Here is a 19,684-nt window from a genome sequence, read left to right on the forward strand (position 1 = left end):
GACCTCATACTTGGTATGTGTATTGGTCATCACCAGCAGATGAACCCTATTGATTTTGAGGTCAGTGGGTCAAAGGTCAAGGTCAGTGTGACCTTTACATGAAAAACGGTTTCCGATCAATAACTTGAGAACGCTTTGACCCAGGAACCTCATACTTGGTAGGTGTATTGGTCATGACCAGCAGATGAACCCTATTGATTTTGAGGTCAGTGGGTCAAAGGTCAAGGTCAGTGTGACCTTAACATGAAAAACGGTTTCCGATCAATAACTTGAGAACGCTTTGACCCAGGGACCTCATACTAGGTAGGCTTATTGGTCATGACCAGCAGATGAACCCTATTGATTTTGAGGTCAGTGGGTCAAAGGTCAAGGTCAGTGTGACCTTTACATGAAAAACGGTTTCCGATCAATAACTTGAGAACGCTTTGACCCAGGAACCTCATACTTGGTAGGTGTATTGGTCATGACCAGCAGATGAACCCTATTGATTTTGAGGTCAAAGGTCAAGGTCAGTGTGACCTTAACATGAAAAACGGTTTCCGATCAATAACTTGAGAACGCTTTGACCCAGGGACCTCATACTAGGTAGGCTTATTGGTCATGACCAGCAGATGAACCCTATTGATTTTGAGGTCAGTGGGTCAAAGGTCAAGGTCAGTGTGACTGTAAGCTGAAAAAAGGTTTTCTGATTGTCCATATTTTATTTTCTTATATAGTAGACAGTAGAAATTTATATGTCACTAAATGCATGAGTTGAAGTATCAGTTTTCAGTGAACATCTAGTTTAATTATGCCCCCCTTCGAAGCAGAGGGGTTATATAATTGCTTTGCACATGTCGGTCGGTCTGTTGGAAGACCAAAGCTTGTCCGAGTGATAACTCAACAATTCCCGGACCTATGGTCATCAAACTTGACATGAAGATTAGGTATGACCAGTAGATGACCTGCCTCATATGCATCCAATGACAAATCAGCTGTCATTTCAGTCCATGCATATTTCATTCAATTGTCCAAATATTTCTGGCAACTTGGCGCTCAGGGGGCATAATGTTTGACAAACATCTCTTGTTTAACTTAACTTTAAAAATCTGCGATCTAATCTTTGTCAGCAGTCTTATATAATTGGTTTCCATGGATTTTCACAAAAATTGGCTCGTTCAAAGACAAAAAATAAAAAAGTTGTAAAAATGTTCAATCTGTGAGAGTGCAGCTTTAAGGTCAATCAATGTTTATAGCAGATATAAAATTAATATAAGCTTTTAAAGGTAGGAATAAAAACTGTTTGGTTTTGATTTTATTACCAAAATAAAAATGCCTGTTTTTATACTCAACAACTGCAGAATTTAGATGAAAATGTTATGAGAAGTCTATTTATTCAGTGGTAATATCTATAGCTCATGAAAACAGAATTGAATTACAAATTAGTTTTTTTTATTCAAAAACTGCTGTAGTTATGGCGTGTACATTGGATATAAAATTATTGAACATTTGCCATACCATTACTATGTGACGCAAACAAGACTATTTAGTGGTCTGTGACAATTCCAAGGAGAACTATTTATTGGAAATTTCTGATGAATTTAGAACAGTATATTAAACTTTGTAGGTGGTTGGTTTAGATCAAGTTTTGATCATGTAAACTTTATCGGAAATTGTTTGCATCAGTCTGTAGTTAAATACATAGAAATTGATGAAGAGTTAGTGCGGTTAGCCCAGGGCTCTGTAATGTAAACTGAAGGAAGATATGACATTTGCCTAAGGTCAATGGAAAAAAAAAAAGATAATGTTTCCAGTAGAAATTCTGAGAAACGTAATAAATTTAGAAGCTGTTCGCCTGTTTGCCGTCATTCACTTGTGAAACAGAACGCAGATGTGGAAAGAATACAGGAAAAACTCGTGGGAGTCGAAGGGAAGGGCGGGAATGCCAAAGGAGTTAGGTTAGAGTCCAAGAAAATTACAAAAGAGGATCAAGGTACTGTTCTACCAGGAATAAAATGTACGTATATATCTACAAAGACGTCTGGTGGTGATGGAGGAAAGGACATTACTAGAAGACGCAGTCTGCCAGCCCAGAGATCAAGTTTGTTGGTTCCTCCATTCTTGAAGACGCCAACAATTTCTGTGGTAGATAATGCACCGTTGGTCGTGTCTGAGTCTCGTTTGACGGTCCCAGGTCAGGAATTATTGTCATCAAGTACATCGTACATTATGGAACCTAAACGGACAGAATGCTCAAAACAGGAGTCCAGTTTATTAGCTCCGGTTCTCACACCAGTTAAGCAAGCGGCTAGTAGCAGTGTGACAAGTGGGCCGTTGATGGTTGGAAATGGGCAGCCGGTCAGTCAACGGTCAAGTGTGACTGAGTCAACAATTCATGAGGAAGATTTGCCTGTGATTGTAAGGCGGCGAGGCTGTACTTTGCGCGTGAAAATCACATCCATAACTGATGAGGACCTTGAGGAATTTGAGAAACAGGTTAATAGATTATAGTTTTATAAATTGAATATTTGTTATCTTTGTTTTACTTTACTAAATGTGAAGAATTAGAGGCTGTCATGTCAAACATATTTGGTTAAACAAATTCAAAGTAAGGTTTAATTTGCAAATTCAAATAATGTCAAAAATTACTTCTCCCAACAAACTGTTCAAAAATTTATTTTTGTCATAAGGTGACAATTATGAATTCAAAACAAAATTTATGTCCACGATAATTAAGATATTAGGGCCTCATTAAGTATGAAATATCCCTTTCATTTTTACAAACTCTAAGGCCCACAATACTTCTAAAATGCTTCTAAAAAATTATTTACAGTTCCATTAGGATTTAATTATATTAAGAGAATTTCTTAAATTATATTTAAAAAAATAAGCATGAAATAGTTAAGGAAAATTTAGATGATTTTCAGGACAATGTTTACAGAACTTTACAGTGCATGATTTATGTTGTTTCTAACAAATCTTAGAAAAGATGCAAAAACTCTTGAATATTAGGAACCTCTTCTAGTCCCTAGAATAATTTCTTCTTTATTGCAGACATTTTCCTTAGTATTTAAAGTATGCTATGTACACTAATGATGTGAATGGTAGAAGCCAGGTGACCACAAAATAATGATGTGATGGTAGATGCCGGGTGACCCTACAGTAATGATGCCATGGTAGATGCCGGGTGACCCTACAGTAATGATGTGATGGTAGATGCCGGGTGACCCTACAATAACGATGTGATGGTAGATGCCAGGTGACCCTACAGTAATGATGCGATGGTAGATGCCGGGTGACCCTACAATAATGATGTGATGGTAAATGCCGGGTGACCCTACAATAATGACGTGAATGGTAGATGCCGGGTGACCCTACAATGATGATGTGAATGGTAGATACCGGGTGACTTACAATAATGATGTGATGGTAGATGCCGGGTGACTTACAATAATGATGTGATGGTAGATGTCGGCTAACTTACAATAATGTTGTGATGGTAGATGCCGGTTGACCCCACAATAATGATTCGAATGGTAGATGTCGGGTGACTTACAATAATGATGTGATGGAAGATGCCAGGTGATCCTACAGTAATGATGTGATGGTAGATGCCGGGTGACTTACAATAATGATGTGAATGGTAGATGTCGGGTGACTTACAATAATGATGTGATGGTAGATGTCGGGTGACCCTACAGTAATGATGTGATGGTAGATGCTGGGTGACCCTACAATAATGATATGATGGTAGATGCCAGTTGACCCCACAATAATGGCGTGAATGGTAGATGCCGGGTGATCCACAATAATGTTGTGATGGTAGATGCCGGGTGCCCCACAATAATGATTTGATGGTAAATGCCGGGTGACCCTACAATGATGTGAATGGTAAATGCTGGGTGACCCCACAATGATGGTGTGAATGGTAGATGCTGGGTGACCCCACAATAATGATGTGAATGGTAAATGCTGGGTGACCCTACAATAATGATGTGAATGGTAGATGCTGGGTGACCCCACAATAATGATGTGAATGGTAGATGCTGGGTGACCCCACAATGATGGTGTGAATGGTAGATGCTGGGTGACCCCACAATAATGATGTGAATGGTAGATGCTGGGTGACCCCACAATAATGATGTGAATGGTAGATGCTGGGTGACCCCACAATGATGATGTGATGGTAGATGCCGGGTGACCCTACAATAATGATGTGAATGGTAGATGCCGGGTGACCCTACAATAATGATGTGATGGTAGATACCTGTGACCCCACAATGATGATGCGATGGTAGATGCCGGGTGACCCTTCAATAATGATGTGATGGTAGATGCCGGGTGACCCTACAATAATGATGTGAATGGTAGATGCCGGGTGACCCTACAATGATGATGCGATGGTAGATGCCGGGTGACCCTTCAATAATGATGCGATGGTAGATGCTGGGTGACCGTACAATAATGACGTGAATGGTAGATGCCAGTTGACCCTACAATAATGATGTGATGGTAGATGCTGGGTGACCCTACAATAATGATGTGATGGTAGATGCCGGGTGACCCTACAGTAATGATGCGATGGTAGATGCCGGGTGACCCTACAATAATGATGTGATGGTAGATGCCGGGTGACCCCACAATAATGATGCGATGGTAGATGCCGGATGACCCTACAATAATGATGTAGTGGTGAATGGTAGATGCCAGTTGACCCCACAATAATGATGTGAATGGTAGATGCCAGGTAACCCCACAATGATGGGACCCCACAATAATGATGTGAATGGTAGATGTCGGGTGACTTACAATAATGGCGTGAATGGTAGATGCCAGGTAACCCCACAATAATGATGTGAATGGTAGATGCCGGGTGACCCAATGATGGCGCGAATGGTAGATGCCGGGTGACCCCACAATAATGATGTGAATGGTCAATGCCGGTTGACCTCACAATGATGATGTGATGGTAGATGCCGGGTGACCACACTATAATGGCGTAAATGGTAGATGCAATAAACGAAATGGACATAGTTTTGTAAATTTTGTGTAAATCAAGCTGGTGGAATTTAGACACAATGTGCTCTTTTCTCTGTTAGCATCCTGTCTCTCTTCTGCAGCACCCTTTTCTTTTCAAAACCTGGCTTAAACCCTATATAGGTATCTCCATGTCCCATATGTCCTTTCGTTATTTTAGACGGGGAAACTCTGTTAAATATGCACATTATTGTACGCCTCCTTTCTGTCACATGCCATATCCATTTTCATCATTTTACTCCCATTAGGACCAAGTTAAAGCTGCAGAACTGTGAAGAATCTCAATTTTGCATTATTTTAGTAATCTGAAAATTAAGGGCGATTACAGCAATGAATGACATACAGTGAATATATATATGTTCTATGGAATAAGGCTGAATGATCAAGACTGGCCCTGATAAACTTTGGAGAGGGTGAGATGGTCTAGTGGTATAGGTGTCCCTCTCACCTAAGAGGTTGTGAGTTCAATCCCAACTAGGGGTACTTCACACGACCTCTCAAAATGGATTCTACCCAGGAAACAGACTCAAGAGAGATTCTATAAGTGATCAGCTTTGGTCACAATCAAGTTTAAAATGTATGTGTAGGTCCTAAAAATGCATGTGTATGGGATTATATGTTAGTTTTCACCCACCTCTACCAAAATCAACTTCTAGACTACTTTAGGCCTCTGCTAAGAACCGTAATCATACTTTGACCACTCCTTGAAAATAAGCTAAGAAACATTTTCAAGGCTAATGGTCACTATATAATGTTGAAATTGGCCTCATCATGAAGTTTAGATATCTAGATGTTCAAAGGAAACTTGAATGTTTTATCTGTCAGTTATTATCAGAAATGGCTATAATTTATCAGACTGAATATCTGTAAAAATGAATATCAAAGCCCTGGCCTTGAAATTAGATGCTTCACAGTCTCAGAGTTTTTGCGATAAGAATGACAGAAGGTGGTATGATGACATTTATATAATGGTTATTATCATGTTACAGTAGAATACTAACAATATGTTAGCTCTGTTTCAATGTTATATGTTGCAATTAGAACTAATCATGAAATGTATCTATGGTAACTTCCGACAAGATACATTATGATACAACACATTTGAAGGTGGGAACAAGTGCTTTTCCTACAGATTTTATTACAGTATGATTACTTTATAGAACAGATGACACAACACCATGGAAATTTGTTTGAAGTTCAAGTTTCATTCTCATCACAAGCATCAGCTTGAAAGTATATATACAATACATTCTCAAACTTCAATATCCAAAGCTACAAATTACATTTGGCCACATCAATTTAAATTGTCATACTGCAACAAAATTGGAGGGACCAGGTGAAAACGAAAATAACATTTTCTGTTTAGTTTTAAGACAGGAGGGAGAAAATAGTCATACTTTTTCCCCATATGATTGATACTTTGAGTTAAAATATTGAGTCAAATATCCTTCTGAGTGCTTTTCAAATTGAGAATTGTTGTTAATTAAGGTAAAACATTTATCTCATTAAAGCTGCACTCTCACAGATTGAACATTTTGATATTTTTTTTATTTTTTGTCCTCAGGAACAAGCCATTTTTTGCAAAAATCCATGGAAATCAGTAATACAAAACTCAGCTGACAAAAAGTTAGATCGCAGATTTTAATCTATTAAAGTTCAAAAATTGATGTTTTATGTGATTTTCTTAAACATTAGTGACGGTTTAAGCCATAAAACATTAATTTTCAAACGGAAATATGAAAATCTATGATCTGATTTTTTGTCAGTAATCTTATATTTTTAGTCTGCAGATATTTACGCAAAAAATGCTTTTTCCAAGACAAAAAAGTTGTTAAATTGGTCAATCTGTGAGAGTGCAGCTTTAAGTACAGGCATGATTAAATGCAACATTGCCTCGCAGCTCAAATCAAACCGTTTTTTGTTGTTGTTGTTTGTTTGTTTTTTGTTGGTTTTTTTTGGGGGGGGGGTAAAAATAGAGTTAAATATATTTATAGATCAATCAGTATTTTACAGTGAAATTGTCTTGTGGTCTTCAATGCAATAACATTAAGTGTCTGAAGTTTAGAACTCTAGAATGAAAACAATAACAAGGTTCCAAATCTCATTGAACTGCACTGCAACTGTGAAAAACAGGAATGAGGTGGTGAATTCTAGATATTTAGAATTCTTCATATTTTCACTCTGTTTTATATGTGGATACTTGCTGTTTCATGTTTTTTGTTGGCTTTGGATCATATTCAATGTCTTTCTTATCCTTGTCCTCTAAGACACCCCTCAGTGATTCCATTCAGTCCACTTATTTTTACAGTCCAATCAAAACTCATCAACTATATTTTAAAGTAAGGGAATTCTAATGTTGTCATTGCTGCTTCTGTGAGGAAAAACAAAAATTCACAGTTTTTTTATTTTTTTATTTGTATAATTTATAACTACATGTAGAGTATCTTCGTTTAGATGGAAATAAAGTGAGTGAACTTATGTGGGAAACTTCCAGACAATTTCAATAACTATATATAAATAAAAAAGAGGTACAATAGAAAAAAGTCCTATGGGAAACATATCTGCACAAATGAAATATCTTTATCCTTGATCGGAATTTAAATGCTCCGATGTCTGATATTTTCGATGTAAATTGTTGCTTATGAAATACTCTCCAAACTCCCAAATAATATTATTAGGACTTAAGGGAATCGTTTGTCTCATTGTGTGAATTATTTTCCCTATAATATTGTGTTCTGAAGGTATATAATGCTAAGAAAATATGCTGTGAAATGGTAGATCTGTGTGATGACATGAATTTTGTGAGGTTATAAACAGTCTATAGCAGTTTGAAATAAATACAGGGCCCAAAAGTTATAAATTAAATAATGCTTGTGTCATAAAAAATCTTAAGTCTGCGCATTGCCATTATATAGGGCTGTAACAATGTTACAAAGGTATGATTTACAAGAGAGAGATTACCTTGACAACAGAATCAGGCAAGTTTTGGCATCACAATAGCCAGGAATGAAACCTAAAGCACAATATTTAGCTATATACCGATAAGTTGTAAAGGAAAACTAAAATGATTACAGTTGTACAATAGAACCATTCTTTCTATTTCCAGTCTGACCTGGGTTCTGCGGGATCGGCCCCTCTTTCTCCAGTGGGTCCACGACGCAGCCATGATGAGTTCAGTCCGCTTCAGCTACACGGCGGGATCCGACGACTCCAGAGAACCCTCTCTGAGGACAACAAGCGACGACGGGAAAGTATGCCCACAACCCCCCTGGGTGCCCCGCCTGGTTTCGGCTTATCAGGCACCCATTGTCCACCTGCATCACCTAGTCCACTTGGGCTTTGTAAGTTTGCATATGATGGTTGAATGTAATTTATTAGCTATGGCACCTATTGATACAGATTTATCATAACAAATTATGGATTCGCCTATATTTCAACAATTTTCACCATTTCAGCCCTGCTTACCCTTTTTCACACCAACTACCTGCCAACTTTATTTTGCCAAATTTAACTTCCCTTTTGAACTGTTAAATTGGTTATTGATTTAATTAATTAATGCATGATGAACTAAAATAACAGAATGAACATTCTGGGCTTGAATTTAAAGAAAAATTGTACTGGCAAAATTTTGCAAGTGCCGAAAATTTCAACTTGCACAAGTTAAAGTGCACTCTCAATATTTTTGTCCAACCCTTTGTGTTATGTAATAAAAATAAAACCTTGTTTTCTGTGTCATAACAATTCACCTTCTAAAGCTATTTCATTCTTAAACATAAAAGTCGTATTGAGAAAGTCTGAACACTACACAGTCCTTGCAAAATATCTTGCAGACAATCCCATGTTATTTAGAGATTTTTATTCGAATTTGGCTTCTTTGTCAGATGAGTTTGATCATTGTCACAGCTTATGTCAATTTTAAATATCCATTAGTTCAAAACTTGTGATTTGTTTACTTGTCTTGATGATAGACTCGGCCTCAAAATCGATATGATTTTAGCCAAGTACTGCCAGTTCAAATCTGAACACGAAATACCAGTCTACATTGTGTACTAAGCGTTAAAACACGCTTGTGTATTTGTGTTCTTGTTAGGTGTGTTTACATCAAAAAGAAAGTAGGCAAATTGAAAGTCGCTTTTTTTCCCGAGATTTTGCATGTGCAAAACTTTGCAAGAAATTTAAAACTAAACTCTAATTTTCCAATTTTCATTTTGTGAGTGTGTGTCAGTCCTAAATTCGAGCCCTGAACTGTATACTTAGTTAAAAAAAAGCCTAAGATTTTGTAGTTATAATATAATATAGCCAAATGTGTAGAGTTTGTACAAGCATGAAAATATTTTATTTTTAACAATCATCGTTAATTTTTTTTAGGGAGTCTCTGATAATAAATAGCAAAATTTGGTTAGACTCCCAACCCTACTTGAGACTGTAAGTTTACCAGTCTGGTGGATAAATAAAAATAGCAACAAGCTTTAAAGGCCTTGCTTTTCGATGTGAACAAGTTAGACCCATCCCTGGCTCTAAGAATAAAAAAATCTTCAGAAAAATTGGCATTTCTGTAATGTCAGTTGCAGACGTGAACTGTCTACTATTCATAGTACTGTTACAGAGAGAAAGATTATTACGATATTCTTGGTATTTGTTAACTACAGCTACAAGAGAACAAGATTATTTAGTCCATCTTATTTTTGATTTTAATGGAAATATAAGATATACGATACGAGGTATCACATCACTTTTTCTAAAATCATGATGTATTTACATGGTAATTATGATCATGTTACAGGCTTTTATTAGAAAACCTTACCATATTAGCTCATAATGAGATTTGTATTTTGTAAAGGATACACATAGAAAAAAATTGTGTGTTCTTGCTGAAATAAGTGTGTATAGAATTAGAAATGATTACAAGACCTTGTTTTTTATTGCCAGCTGTTGGTGCCCTGATTGAGCCGACAAATCTGATGAAAATGAGGAACACGCTTCTCGGCCAGTCTGCCCCCTCCCTGACTGGTGTACCATTTTCTACTGTAAGTACAGGAAAGATAAATGAACCTAAAGAAACTAAATGAACCCAACGTCAGGTGAACCATTGTCACTGATGAAATTTACTGGAAAGGATAAAGAATTGTGTCCGCCTCTATTTTAAATCTTCAAGCTTTAAGTAAAGGAAAGAAATTTAAAATTGTAAGAAAATGAATCACTCCAACTTCATAAGTGAATAAATGACAGGAAACTAGAGTAAAATAAAAAAAAATTGTAATTGAATGAAAAGAAAATGTAGGATGAGCAAATAATTGCAACTGTATCAAACTGCTATCCTTGTGGTTCATGCAAATTTAAGATGTATCTTGACCTATCTGTCGTTCATGCCAAAACAATTCTGTCTGTTCAATTTCCTTTTGATTTTGTTATTTCCTATACTAGAGGAAGATGTCTGTCAAATATCTAATTATCAAATGTAAGAAAAACAACTATGGTCAAGAATACAAAATGTGTTGGCACCTGATGTTGGGATTCATTTAAAGTTAAAAATCTGTAAAAGAATAGGAAAATAATCGATTCAGTGTTTGTCGGTAAAAATTCATAATCATACTGATACAATTTTATAAACAGACACTTATTTTAGGATTAGGATTTATTTACGTCACCATAGCTGAAAGGGACTTTCATGTTTTAGTAAACTGTAAGAGAAAGCATAAACATGTGAAAACAATACCTCATTGGAAGTTCATGGGAAGAGATCAAATGCACATTAATGTGCCAGAAAATGCCTCATTTTGCTGAACTGCATTGACAAAAATGCAAATGGAATAATTTTAAGCTAGAAATCTGTTCAAGTAAGTGTCTTTCTGTTGCTGTTTAGTGGCAATACAAATGCATGCATTTATTTTTTTAATTTAAAAAAAACTGCCTTGATGTTGAGAGTCCCTTGAAGCTCTGAGGACATCTTTCATGTGACAAATGTTCCATCTGGGATGACTGTGAAATGGATATTCAATGGATGAAAACTGGAAGGTTCTATGTACTTGTTTATTTACAGTTGTTTAGAACCTTGTTGCTTTTATCCTTATTTATGTATATATATGGAGGTGGTTCATTGACAGGTCATTAACAGCTTTAAGCCTTGCACAGGGGAAATCAGTTCTTTTTTTCCTGTCTTATTAGGGAAATCATATGGTAGAATAATTATTTTTCGAAGAAAACAGGAGGTATTGCCATAGCCTTGATGTTATTAGCTGACTCTTATTAGCAGAATCATATCACTGTAGTTATTCTTGGTTACTTAATTAAGTTTGGTTACAAACACAGTAAGAATAAATTTTTCATTATTCTGAATTGACATGTTGATTTGTAGAAAACAAACACAATTTTATCTGTTAGTAAGAAATGCAGCACTGGAGTTGTAAAATATGACAAGGGGAAATAACCCATGCTGGAGGAAAACATAGAAGATGCAGTTGTCTCTCTTGGACCCCCAAGAAGACTACAAGATAGATAATTCAGGAATGTTTGCTGTAGACTGCTGCTAGACGTACCTCCCATAGAAAAATAGAGATCTGTCCTTGAATGCCACCTTTTTAGTGGATTTTTTTTTCTTAAATAGGCATGTGTTGCTTTTTATTCATAACTTGATACTTTTATATTATTATTATTATTATTATTATTATTATTATTATTATTATTATTATTATAAGTGTACTTTTCACACTTTTGAGGGATAAGAAAAACAGAATAAAAATTAGTTATCAACTAAGTTTTTTTATGGAAAAAGAATGTAAAAGCGTATGAATCATTGGCGTAAAAAGTAGCGTTATATAGATGGATTAATATCGTTAGGATGGTGTATAGTTTGGGTATTTATAACAGTTTGGATGGCCTTGCCGTGCCTGGGGACGATTAATCATTTAGAAGCCCCCCCTCAAAGAAAAGCTAACATTCACAGTAACAGTGGTCAGCAGGAAATGCCCTTATAAGAGCCAATGTGGGTGCACAAGCTTCTAAATAACTCACTAATTAAACTAAATAATGACTAAATTGTTTTCATTACTAAATGGATATTTGGTGGTTTCCTAATAATTTTAATGTGAATCTGTCCAGAGATTCCCTTGGCTGTCTCATTAGCCTAAACACTAAAAATTGTTTTTAGGTTTTATTGATTAAATGCTAACAGGCAATTAGAATGATGTATACAATGATGTATACAGACATCTATGTGACTGTGTCTGTTACTCCTTGGTATACAACATCAGTTTGTCGTTTAAATTGTCTCCCTTGAAATATTAATTTGGTCTTGAAAAATCTTTTATCAGAATCTAGAAGCTTAATATGTTCATAGATTGGCAGGAAATATTGTATTCCATGCTGTTTATCTTTCATCTTGCAAAAATATATTGGTATCTTGAATGGTTTAGAATACATCTTTAATATCTTGAGAAGATTATACCAATGACTGGTGTTTTGTTATTAGTTTGACTATTCAAAGAATGAGGAGAGCTACACTACTCACATTAGTGTTGGCATCACACCTTGGTTAAGATTCATGTCATAATGTCAGCAAATACATCATGAATTGCATTGAAACTTGAGATGTGTATTCCCAACTATCCAACCGACTTCATTAATGTAGTTAGATAACACTAATTTGAAAAAAATGCAAATTATGGGCTTTTATTATTCAACTTAGAAGTTCTGGTTAAGGTTTTGCATGGAAGCACATATAGGTTAATATCTCAGGAACTACTTGAGGTATTGCATTGAGACTTTATTCAATGGAACTCAACCATCCAACTAACTTAATTAACCAAGTAAGATAACTCTATCCTGCATAAAATGCAAATTATGGCCCTTTATTTTTCAACTGAGAAATACTGGTCAAGGTTTTGCATGTAACCACATTTAAGTGAATATCTCAGTAATGATTATCATGTATCACATTGAAACATTATACAAGGGCTACCAAATATCAACAAGTTAGATAAATCTATCGTCCATATAATATACATTTTGCCTCTTTCTTTTTTATGACTTAGAAATCATGGTTAGGGTTTTGCATGTAAACATATATAAGTCAATAACTTAGCCGATTCCCGGGTGGACCTGGTCACCTCTGATGTGATTAGTTATGAAATCCTTTCTACGACCATTCACACTGTACCACTGCGCTTGGCATGTACAGAAGTTGTCAGTTCCTTGCAAAGGTGAAGGCACCAAGTACTGGTTACCCGCCTGATAGTCTGCCCAGGATAGGTGTGCGGTGGTTAAACTGTCACTCTGACCCTTCAATGTGCGCACGCAGGGACCCGGAGTATAAACTACTAACACCACCACCACTATTTCATATATTGCATGAAACTTTATACAATCAAGTGTGATAACTCTATATTGCTTTTAATGCAAATTTTGCTCTTTTATTTATTTACGTTTTGCATCTAATCTCATTTTACAGTGATTCATGTGAGTTTCACCAAAACTTTGCAAGTGGCCGAATAGTGGAGCAAACAGTCTCTGTGAAGCTCTTGTGTTGATAGCCATCATTTCTTGTACTAGCAAATTACTGTTTAATAGTGGATAGGTATGTACAGCTTTCCTGGATTGTTTTATATTGATTGGACAGTATTACATTACATGCATCTATAAGTCCTATGACAGCCTGGCGTGAAGCTTATAGTATTGAACCTCAAGCAAAGCAGGAGTGTGTGAATGCATTCACTTTTAGGGCTTCCAACATTTGTAGGAATTAATGAACATTTTAGAGGAGAAAGCACTTTCGTGGATTTAAGGATGCAAGTTTTTTTCTTTTTCTTTTAGTGTTACCTAAAAAGAAGGGTTGATTCTCTTGAACTCGGGAAGATTTATGGTGCTTTTAGTGTTGCATGTTAAGGGAACTTGCCTTATTTCACGTATGCATCAGATAATCAATGATCAGGCTGCAGTAGTGTTATTCCCTGTGCGGACAGTTTTGCGCACGACTCTGAAGAAATCATTCAAAAAATTTGATTAAGTTTTGAATGCAATAATTGGGTAATATACTGTGAATATTTAAATTCAATGAAAATATTGTAAAGTGTCAATCATAAGTGTTAACGCTTTGTTACTTACCTGTTTACTTTTATTGAAATGGATTGCAAGTAATGTGGATATAATTTATTTATCTTTGGATTCACTTTTTGCATTATAACCTCTACTTTACAAATTATTTGAAAGATTTGTTTAGCTGTTATACGTTAGCATACAATCTGCTTCTTTGATATTGAGTAATCTTTCCACTCAAATAATTCTCTAAGAGTACAAAAAAAAATCTCATGTGATTTATTAACTGTTATTCTGTTGTACTTAAATATTTCTCAACTTCGGTTTGTTAGGTATTAAATAGAGAGTAATATATTGCCAATTACATATTCAGTTTTCTCATATATCTGAGCTTTATCGCTATGAATTTCTCCAGTTTCACTTACCATATGTGTTTATGGTTTCTTATTTTGTGATTGAATTTTATTTTGAAAATATTAACTTTCAGTGAGAGGAAATTTTGTGAAATTGCTTATTTCTGAGGAAAGATTTTGATTAAAATGTTGTTGTTGTTTTGTAGAAAAATATATTACAACAGCAAAAGCCAATAGACAAGATATATATTACCACGTGACACTGTCTATTTGTTCGCACAATACTAATTTAATTCCATTAGTTCTAATATTTATCTCAATGTTTTCAATTTCAAAGTGTGTATGAATGTTTTAATCATCATTTGCTGAACTTTCACCTGTACACATTTTGTCAGCAAGAACGTACACGCTTAATGTTTGCAGACACATATATTCAACTTTGTCAATGTGTCACTTTTTATAATAGCAGGCTTTTAAACTGTACGTCAACAGTTGGTTTAATCGTTTGGAATCCGCCAGCTTTTCTGACCCTCAAAAGACTGGGTTTGGTTGTTGTGGCCTTAAACCAATCTATTTAAAGTCTGGTTATGAAACTGTTTCACATACAGAAATGCATGCATGGAGTTAACACGTTTTCATAATAAAGTATGAATGTGATTAATCAGGGCTATCACATGCACAATGAATAGGGTCACAACAGTGGTGGTGTGTGGGGGGGGGGCATGCATTCATTCATTGATGCATTGAGCAAGGCTTATCAATGATGTTGGCGCGGGAATAAAGGTTTCTAATTAAAATTGTAATAAATCCTGGGTGAAGCTTTTAAGTTCCCCATTGAAGATTGTGGCTGCTTGGAACTGGAAAATCACAAAATAGTTAGAATAATTTACACCATACAAAACTTATTAATCCTTTAAAAGTGTTAGCGTACATGTTTTGTTTTCATTTGTTGAATCCTCAAAAAGCAAATTTGTTAGAGGGTGTGGGGGTGTATATAGGAGTGAGCATGTTGGTTGTGATTTTAACTCTTATGGTTTTTACAGTTTCCAGATAAGGGTAAACAGATTTAAACAATCTTAGATATACATGGGCTTGGTACTTCATAAAATACAATGAAGTCAAGTTCGTTTTGGCCCCTTTTCAACTTACAATTTGCAAAAACACTTACTGTTCCTGTGTCCAGGCATGTGGGGGTATTTGTTACTCCTGTGACAGCTCTAGTTTCAAGTACTTCAGATATAAAGCTTTCGATTTCAGTCAAATCAAATTAATTAGACAGAGTAAAATTGTTGAGACATAGATTGTAAGACGTATGTTTTATAGTACATGCAGTATTTGAGATGTATTCGTATTCAGGTCTATATGCATAACATGGCATTCCCTTTCTGCCTGGCTAATCAGTCTTTGTTTGTTGTTGAACAACATTGTAAAATCAATATAAGGAGTTAATTAAGCCTTCACCATTATTTATGGATGTCCAGGAAATTCATATTAGCTGGGATAAGAAACTCATCATTGTTATTAACCTGCAAGGAAATAGTATAAAAGCGATATATTGCATGTTCTTGGTAAGCTGTCTTAAAGAAACAATGCATATTTTATGATATCCTCTCCTTTCATGATGATCTAAAGGGTTTTGTGGTCTCTAATGGGTAATCTGAAGTAAATTTCCAGCTCTCGAGTGGCCATATATAGGTTTCCAGTAGACAGTAGTTTGTGAGTAGCCTTTGTTTCATAAATATTCAATTATTGCAGTTGTATTTATTTTATATCTTATGAAACCATATGTTTGTGTGTTCAATGAGAGTTTTATACAGACGCGTACTGCAATACTTGATATTGGTGCAATTTTGATGTTGCACATTTGAGACATTGTAGAATATGTTTGGATGGGAAAAGTTGGACTTGTCACTTGCTCTGCTTGTGCAAAATCACTAAAACTCTTTTATAATAATTTGGTCAAAAACATTAAATCATTTCAGAAATTTGATACACAAATAGTCATGGTCTCAATAAAAAATACCCTTATTGTATAGTTTCGTGCTATTGCCAAAACTTGTGTGGAGTTGTTCCCCTTGATCACTTGATAAAAAGATGAGCACTGGGGCTGTTTATTGTGCTCTTGTTCTATTTTAACTGTTTGCAAAAGACGTTTTTTGTTGTTGTGACAGCTATGTTCAGCCTTACCAATGTCCCATTTCAGACAGTCTGGTCAGTGATGGTATCAATATGATTTACAAGTATGACCACTGTCTCATCCCAGACAGTCTGGTCAGTGATGCTTTCAATATGACTGACAAGTACGACCACTGTCTCATCTCAGACAGTCTGGTCAGTGATGCTTTCAATATGACTGACAAGTATGACCACTGTCTCATCTCAGACAGTCTGGTCAGTGATGGTTTTAATATGACTTCCAAGTATGACTACTGGCTCATCTCAGACAGTCTGGTTAGTGATGGTTTCAATATGATTTGCAAGTATGACCACTGTCTCATCTCAGACAGTCTGGTTAATGATGGTTTCAATATGATTTGCAAGTATGACCACTGTCTCATCTCAGACAGTCTGGTCAGTGATGGTTTTAATATGACTTCCAAGTATGACTACTGGCTCATCTCAGACAGTCAGGTTAATGATGGTTTCAATATGATTTGCAAGTATGACCACTGTCTCATCTCAGACAGTCAGGTTAATGATGGTTTCAATATGATTTACAAGTATGACCACTGTCTCACCTCAGACAGTCTGGTTAGTGATGGTTTCAATATGATTTGCAAGTATGACCACTGTCTCATCTCAGACAGTCTGGTTAGTGATGGTATCAATTTGATTTACAAGTATGACCACTGTCTTATCTCAGACAGTCTGGTAAGTGATGGTTTCAATATGATTTGCAAGTATTACCACTGTCTCATCTCAGACAGTCTGGTCAGTGTTGGTTTCAAAATGACTTACAAGTATGACCACTGTCTCATCTCAGACAGTCTGGTCAGTGTTGGTTTCAAAATGACTTACAAGTATGACCACTGTCTCATCTCAGACAGTCTGGTCAGTGATGGTTTCAATATGATTTGCAAGTATGACCACTGTCTCAGACAGTCTGGTAAGTGATGGTTTCAATATGATTTGCAAGTATGACCACTGTCTCACCTCAGACAGTCTGGTCAGTGTTGGTTTCAATATGATTTGCAATTATGAAGACTGTCTCACCTCAGACAATCTGGTCAGTGATGTTTTCAATATGATATGCAAGTATGACCACTGTCTCATCTCAGACAGTCTGGTCAGTGATGATTTCAAAATGGTATCCACGTATGCAACCACTGTCCCATTTCAGGCAGTCTGTCTGTGGTCAGTGTTGGTTTCAAAATGAATACAAGTATAACCAATATCCCATATTTCTGGTCCATGTCTGTTTCAATATGATATTGGTTTATAACAAATGCCACACACTCTGCATGGGAAGTTATTCTAATACCCCTCATATTGTCACTCTGTGATGAAAACTTTTGGTATTATTCATTCAATTAACTTAGAGGCAGTTTGATGCCTGTCTGCATAGAAAAAGAGATTATTTCCAGACTGAATTGCCATTGATTCCGAGCCAGAACAAATTATGATGCCACAAACACTACAATTGTAATTATAGGGATTCTGCCAAGTTCATTGGACCATGGCCAATCAATTAAATCACAATGTCTATGGTGTTATAAAAGCAATCTTATCATCAACCATTTTATTCATATATTGATCAGCAAATAAATCTTGCATATAGCTTCTATCTTATGTCCAATGAAATCTGTTTTGCCTATATCATTGTGAATATGTGCACAATTTTCTACAGAAGATTATGTTTTGCAGAATTTTTCTTCTCCATGTTGCCGTTTCTTGTGAATCCTTTTGATTAATCATTGGTTGCATTTATTGCCATAACCTGTTCACTCTCCTGACAAACCACATTAAAAATGGCCTAATTTATTGTATTTAACAGTGAAATCTTCTAAATGGTATAAGTTGGAACAGGCAAATGGTATTTCAGAAGTGTTCACATATACAGGCATTTAACGCTGCCAATGCTCTGTCAGAAGAGTTCACAGGTAAAGGCAATAGATACAGCCAATGGTCTGTCAGAAGTGTTCACTGGTAGAGGCAATAAATGAAGACAATGGTCTGTCAGAAGTTTTCACTGGTAAAGACAATAAATGAAGTCAATGGTCTGTCAGAAGTGTTCACTGGTATAGACAATAAATGCAGCCAATGGTCTGTCAGAAGTGTTCACTTGTAAAGACAATAAATGAAGTCAATGGTCTGTCAGAAGTTTTCACTGGTAAAAACAATAAATGCAGCCAATGGTCTGTCAGAAGTGTTCACTGGTAAAGGCAATAAATGAAGCCAATAGTCTGTCAGAAGTGTTCACTGGTAAAGGCAATATATAAAACCAATGGTATGTCAGAAGTGTTCATATATACAGCAATAAATGAAGTCAATGGTCTGTCAGATGTTTTCACTGGTAAAGGCAATAAATGAAGTCAATGGTCTATCAGAAGTGTTCACTGGTAAAGGCAATAAATGAAGTCAATGCTCTGTCAGAACTGTTCATTGGTGAAGACAATAAATGAAGTCAATGGTCTGTCAGAAGTGTCCTCTGGTACAGGCAATAAATGATGCTAATGTTCTGTCAGAAGTGTTCACTGGTTAAGGAAGTGTTAACTGGTAAAGGCAATAAATAAAGCCAATGGTCTGTCAGAAGTGTTCACTGGTAAAGGCAATAGATGAAGCCAATGGTCTGTCAGAACTGTTCACTGGTAAAGGCAATATATAAAACCAATGGTATATCAGAAGTGTTCACATATACAGCAATAAATGAAGCCAATGGTATGTCAGAAGTGTTCACTGGTAAGGCAATATATGAAGCATGTGATTAGTCAAAATCATTGGTAAAGGCAATAAATGCATCGACTGGTCTGTCAGAATTGTTCACTGGTAAAGGCAATAAATGAAGGCAATAGTCTGTCAGAAGTGTTCACTGGTTAAGGCAATAAATGAAGCCAATGGTATGTCAGAAGTGTTCACATATATGGCAATAAATGAAGTCAATGGTCTGTCAGAAATTTTCAGTGGTAAAGGCAATTATAACATGAAGTCAATAGTCTGTCAGAAGTTTTCACTGGTAAAGGCAATAAATGAAGCCAATGGTCTGTCAGAAGTGTTCACTGGTAATGGCAATAAATGAAGTCAATGGTCTGTCAGTATTTCTCACTGGTAAAGGCAATAGATGCATC

At 35.9% G+C, this 19,684-nt stretch overlaps 1 protein-coding gene across 4 annotated transcripts in view; it reads left to right on the forward strand.

Annotated features, from left to right (window-relative positions):
• LOC128213149 (microtubule-associated serine/threonine-protein kinase 3-like) overlaps positions 1-19,684 on the forward strand; it is a 115,679-nt gene that overhangs the window by 41,039 nt on the left and 54,956 nt on the right. For 2 of the 4 annotated variants that reach the window (XM_052918692.1, XM_052918691.1), the window contains exons 2-4: positions 1,607-2,475; positions 8,123-8,357; positions 9,946-10,043. In XM_052918692.1, coding sequence (XP_052774652.1) covers positions 1,765-2,475; positions 8,123-8,357; positions 9,946-10,043 — 1,044 coding nt within the window. In that variant the 5' untranslated portion in view covers positions 1,607-1,764. Of the gene's footprint in view, positions 1-1,606; positions 2,476-8,122; positions 8,358-9,945; positions 10,044-14,129; positions 14,145-19,684 lie in introns of those variants that run through there. The other 2 variants (XM_052918690.1, XM_052918699.1) reach the window with 2 other exon arrangements.

The sequence above is a fragment of the Mya arenaria genome, chromosome 13 (assembly GCF_026914265.1).
Source record: "Mya arenaria isolate MELC-2E11 chromosome 13, ASM2691426v1".
In the NCBI taxonomy this organism is placed as follows: Eukaryota; Metazoa; Mollusca; class Bivalvia; order Myida; family Myidae; genus Mya; species Mya arenaria.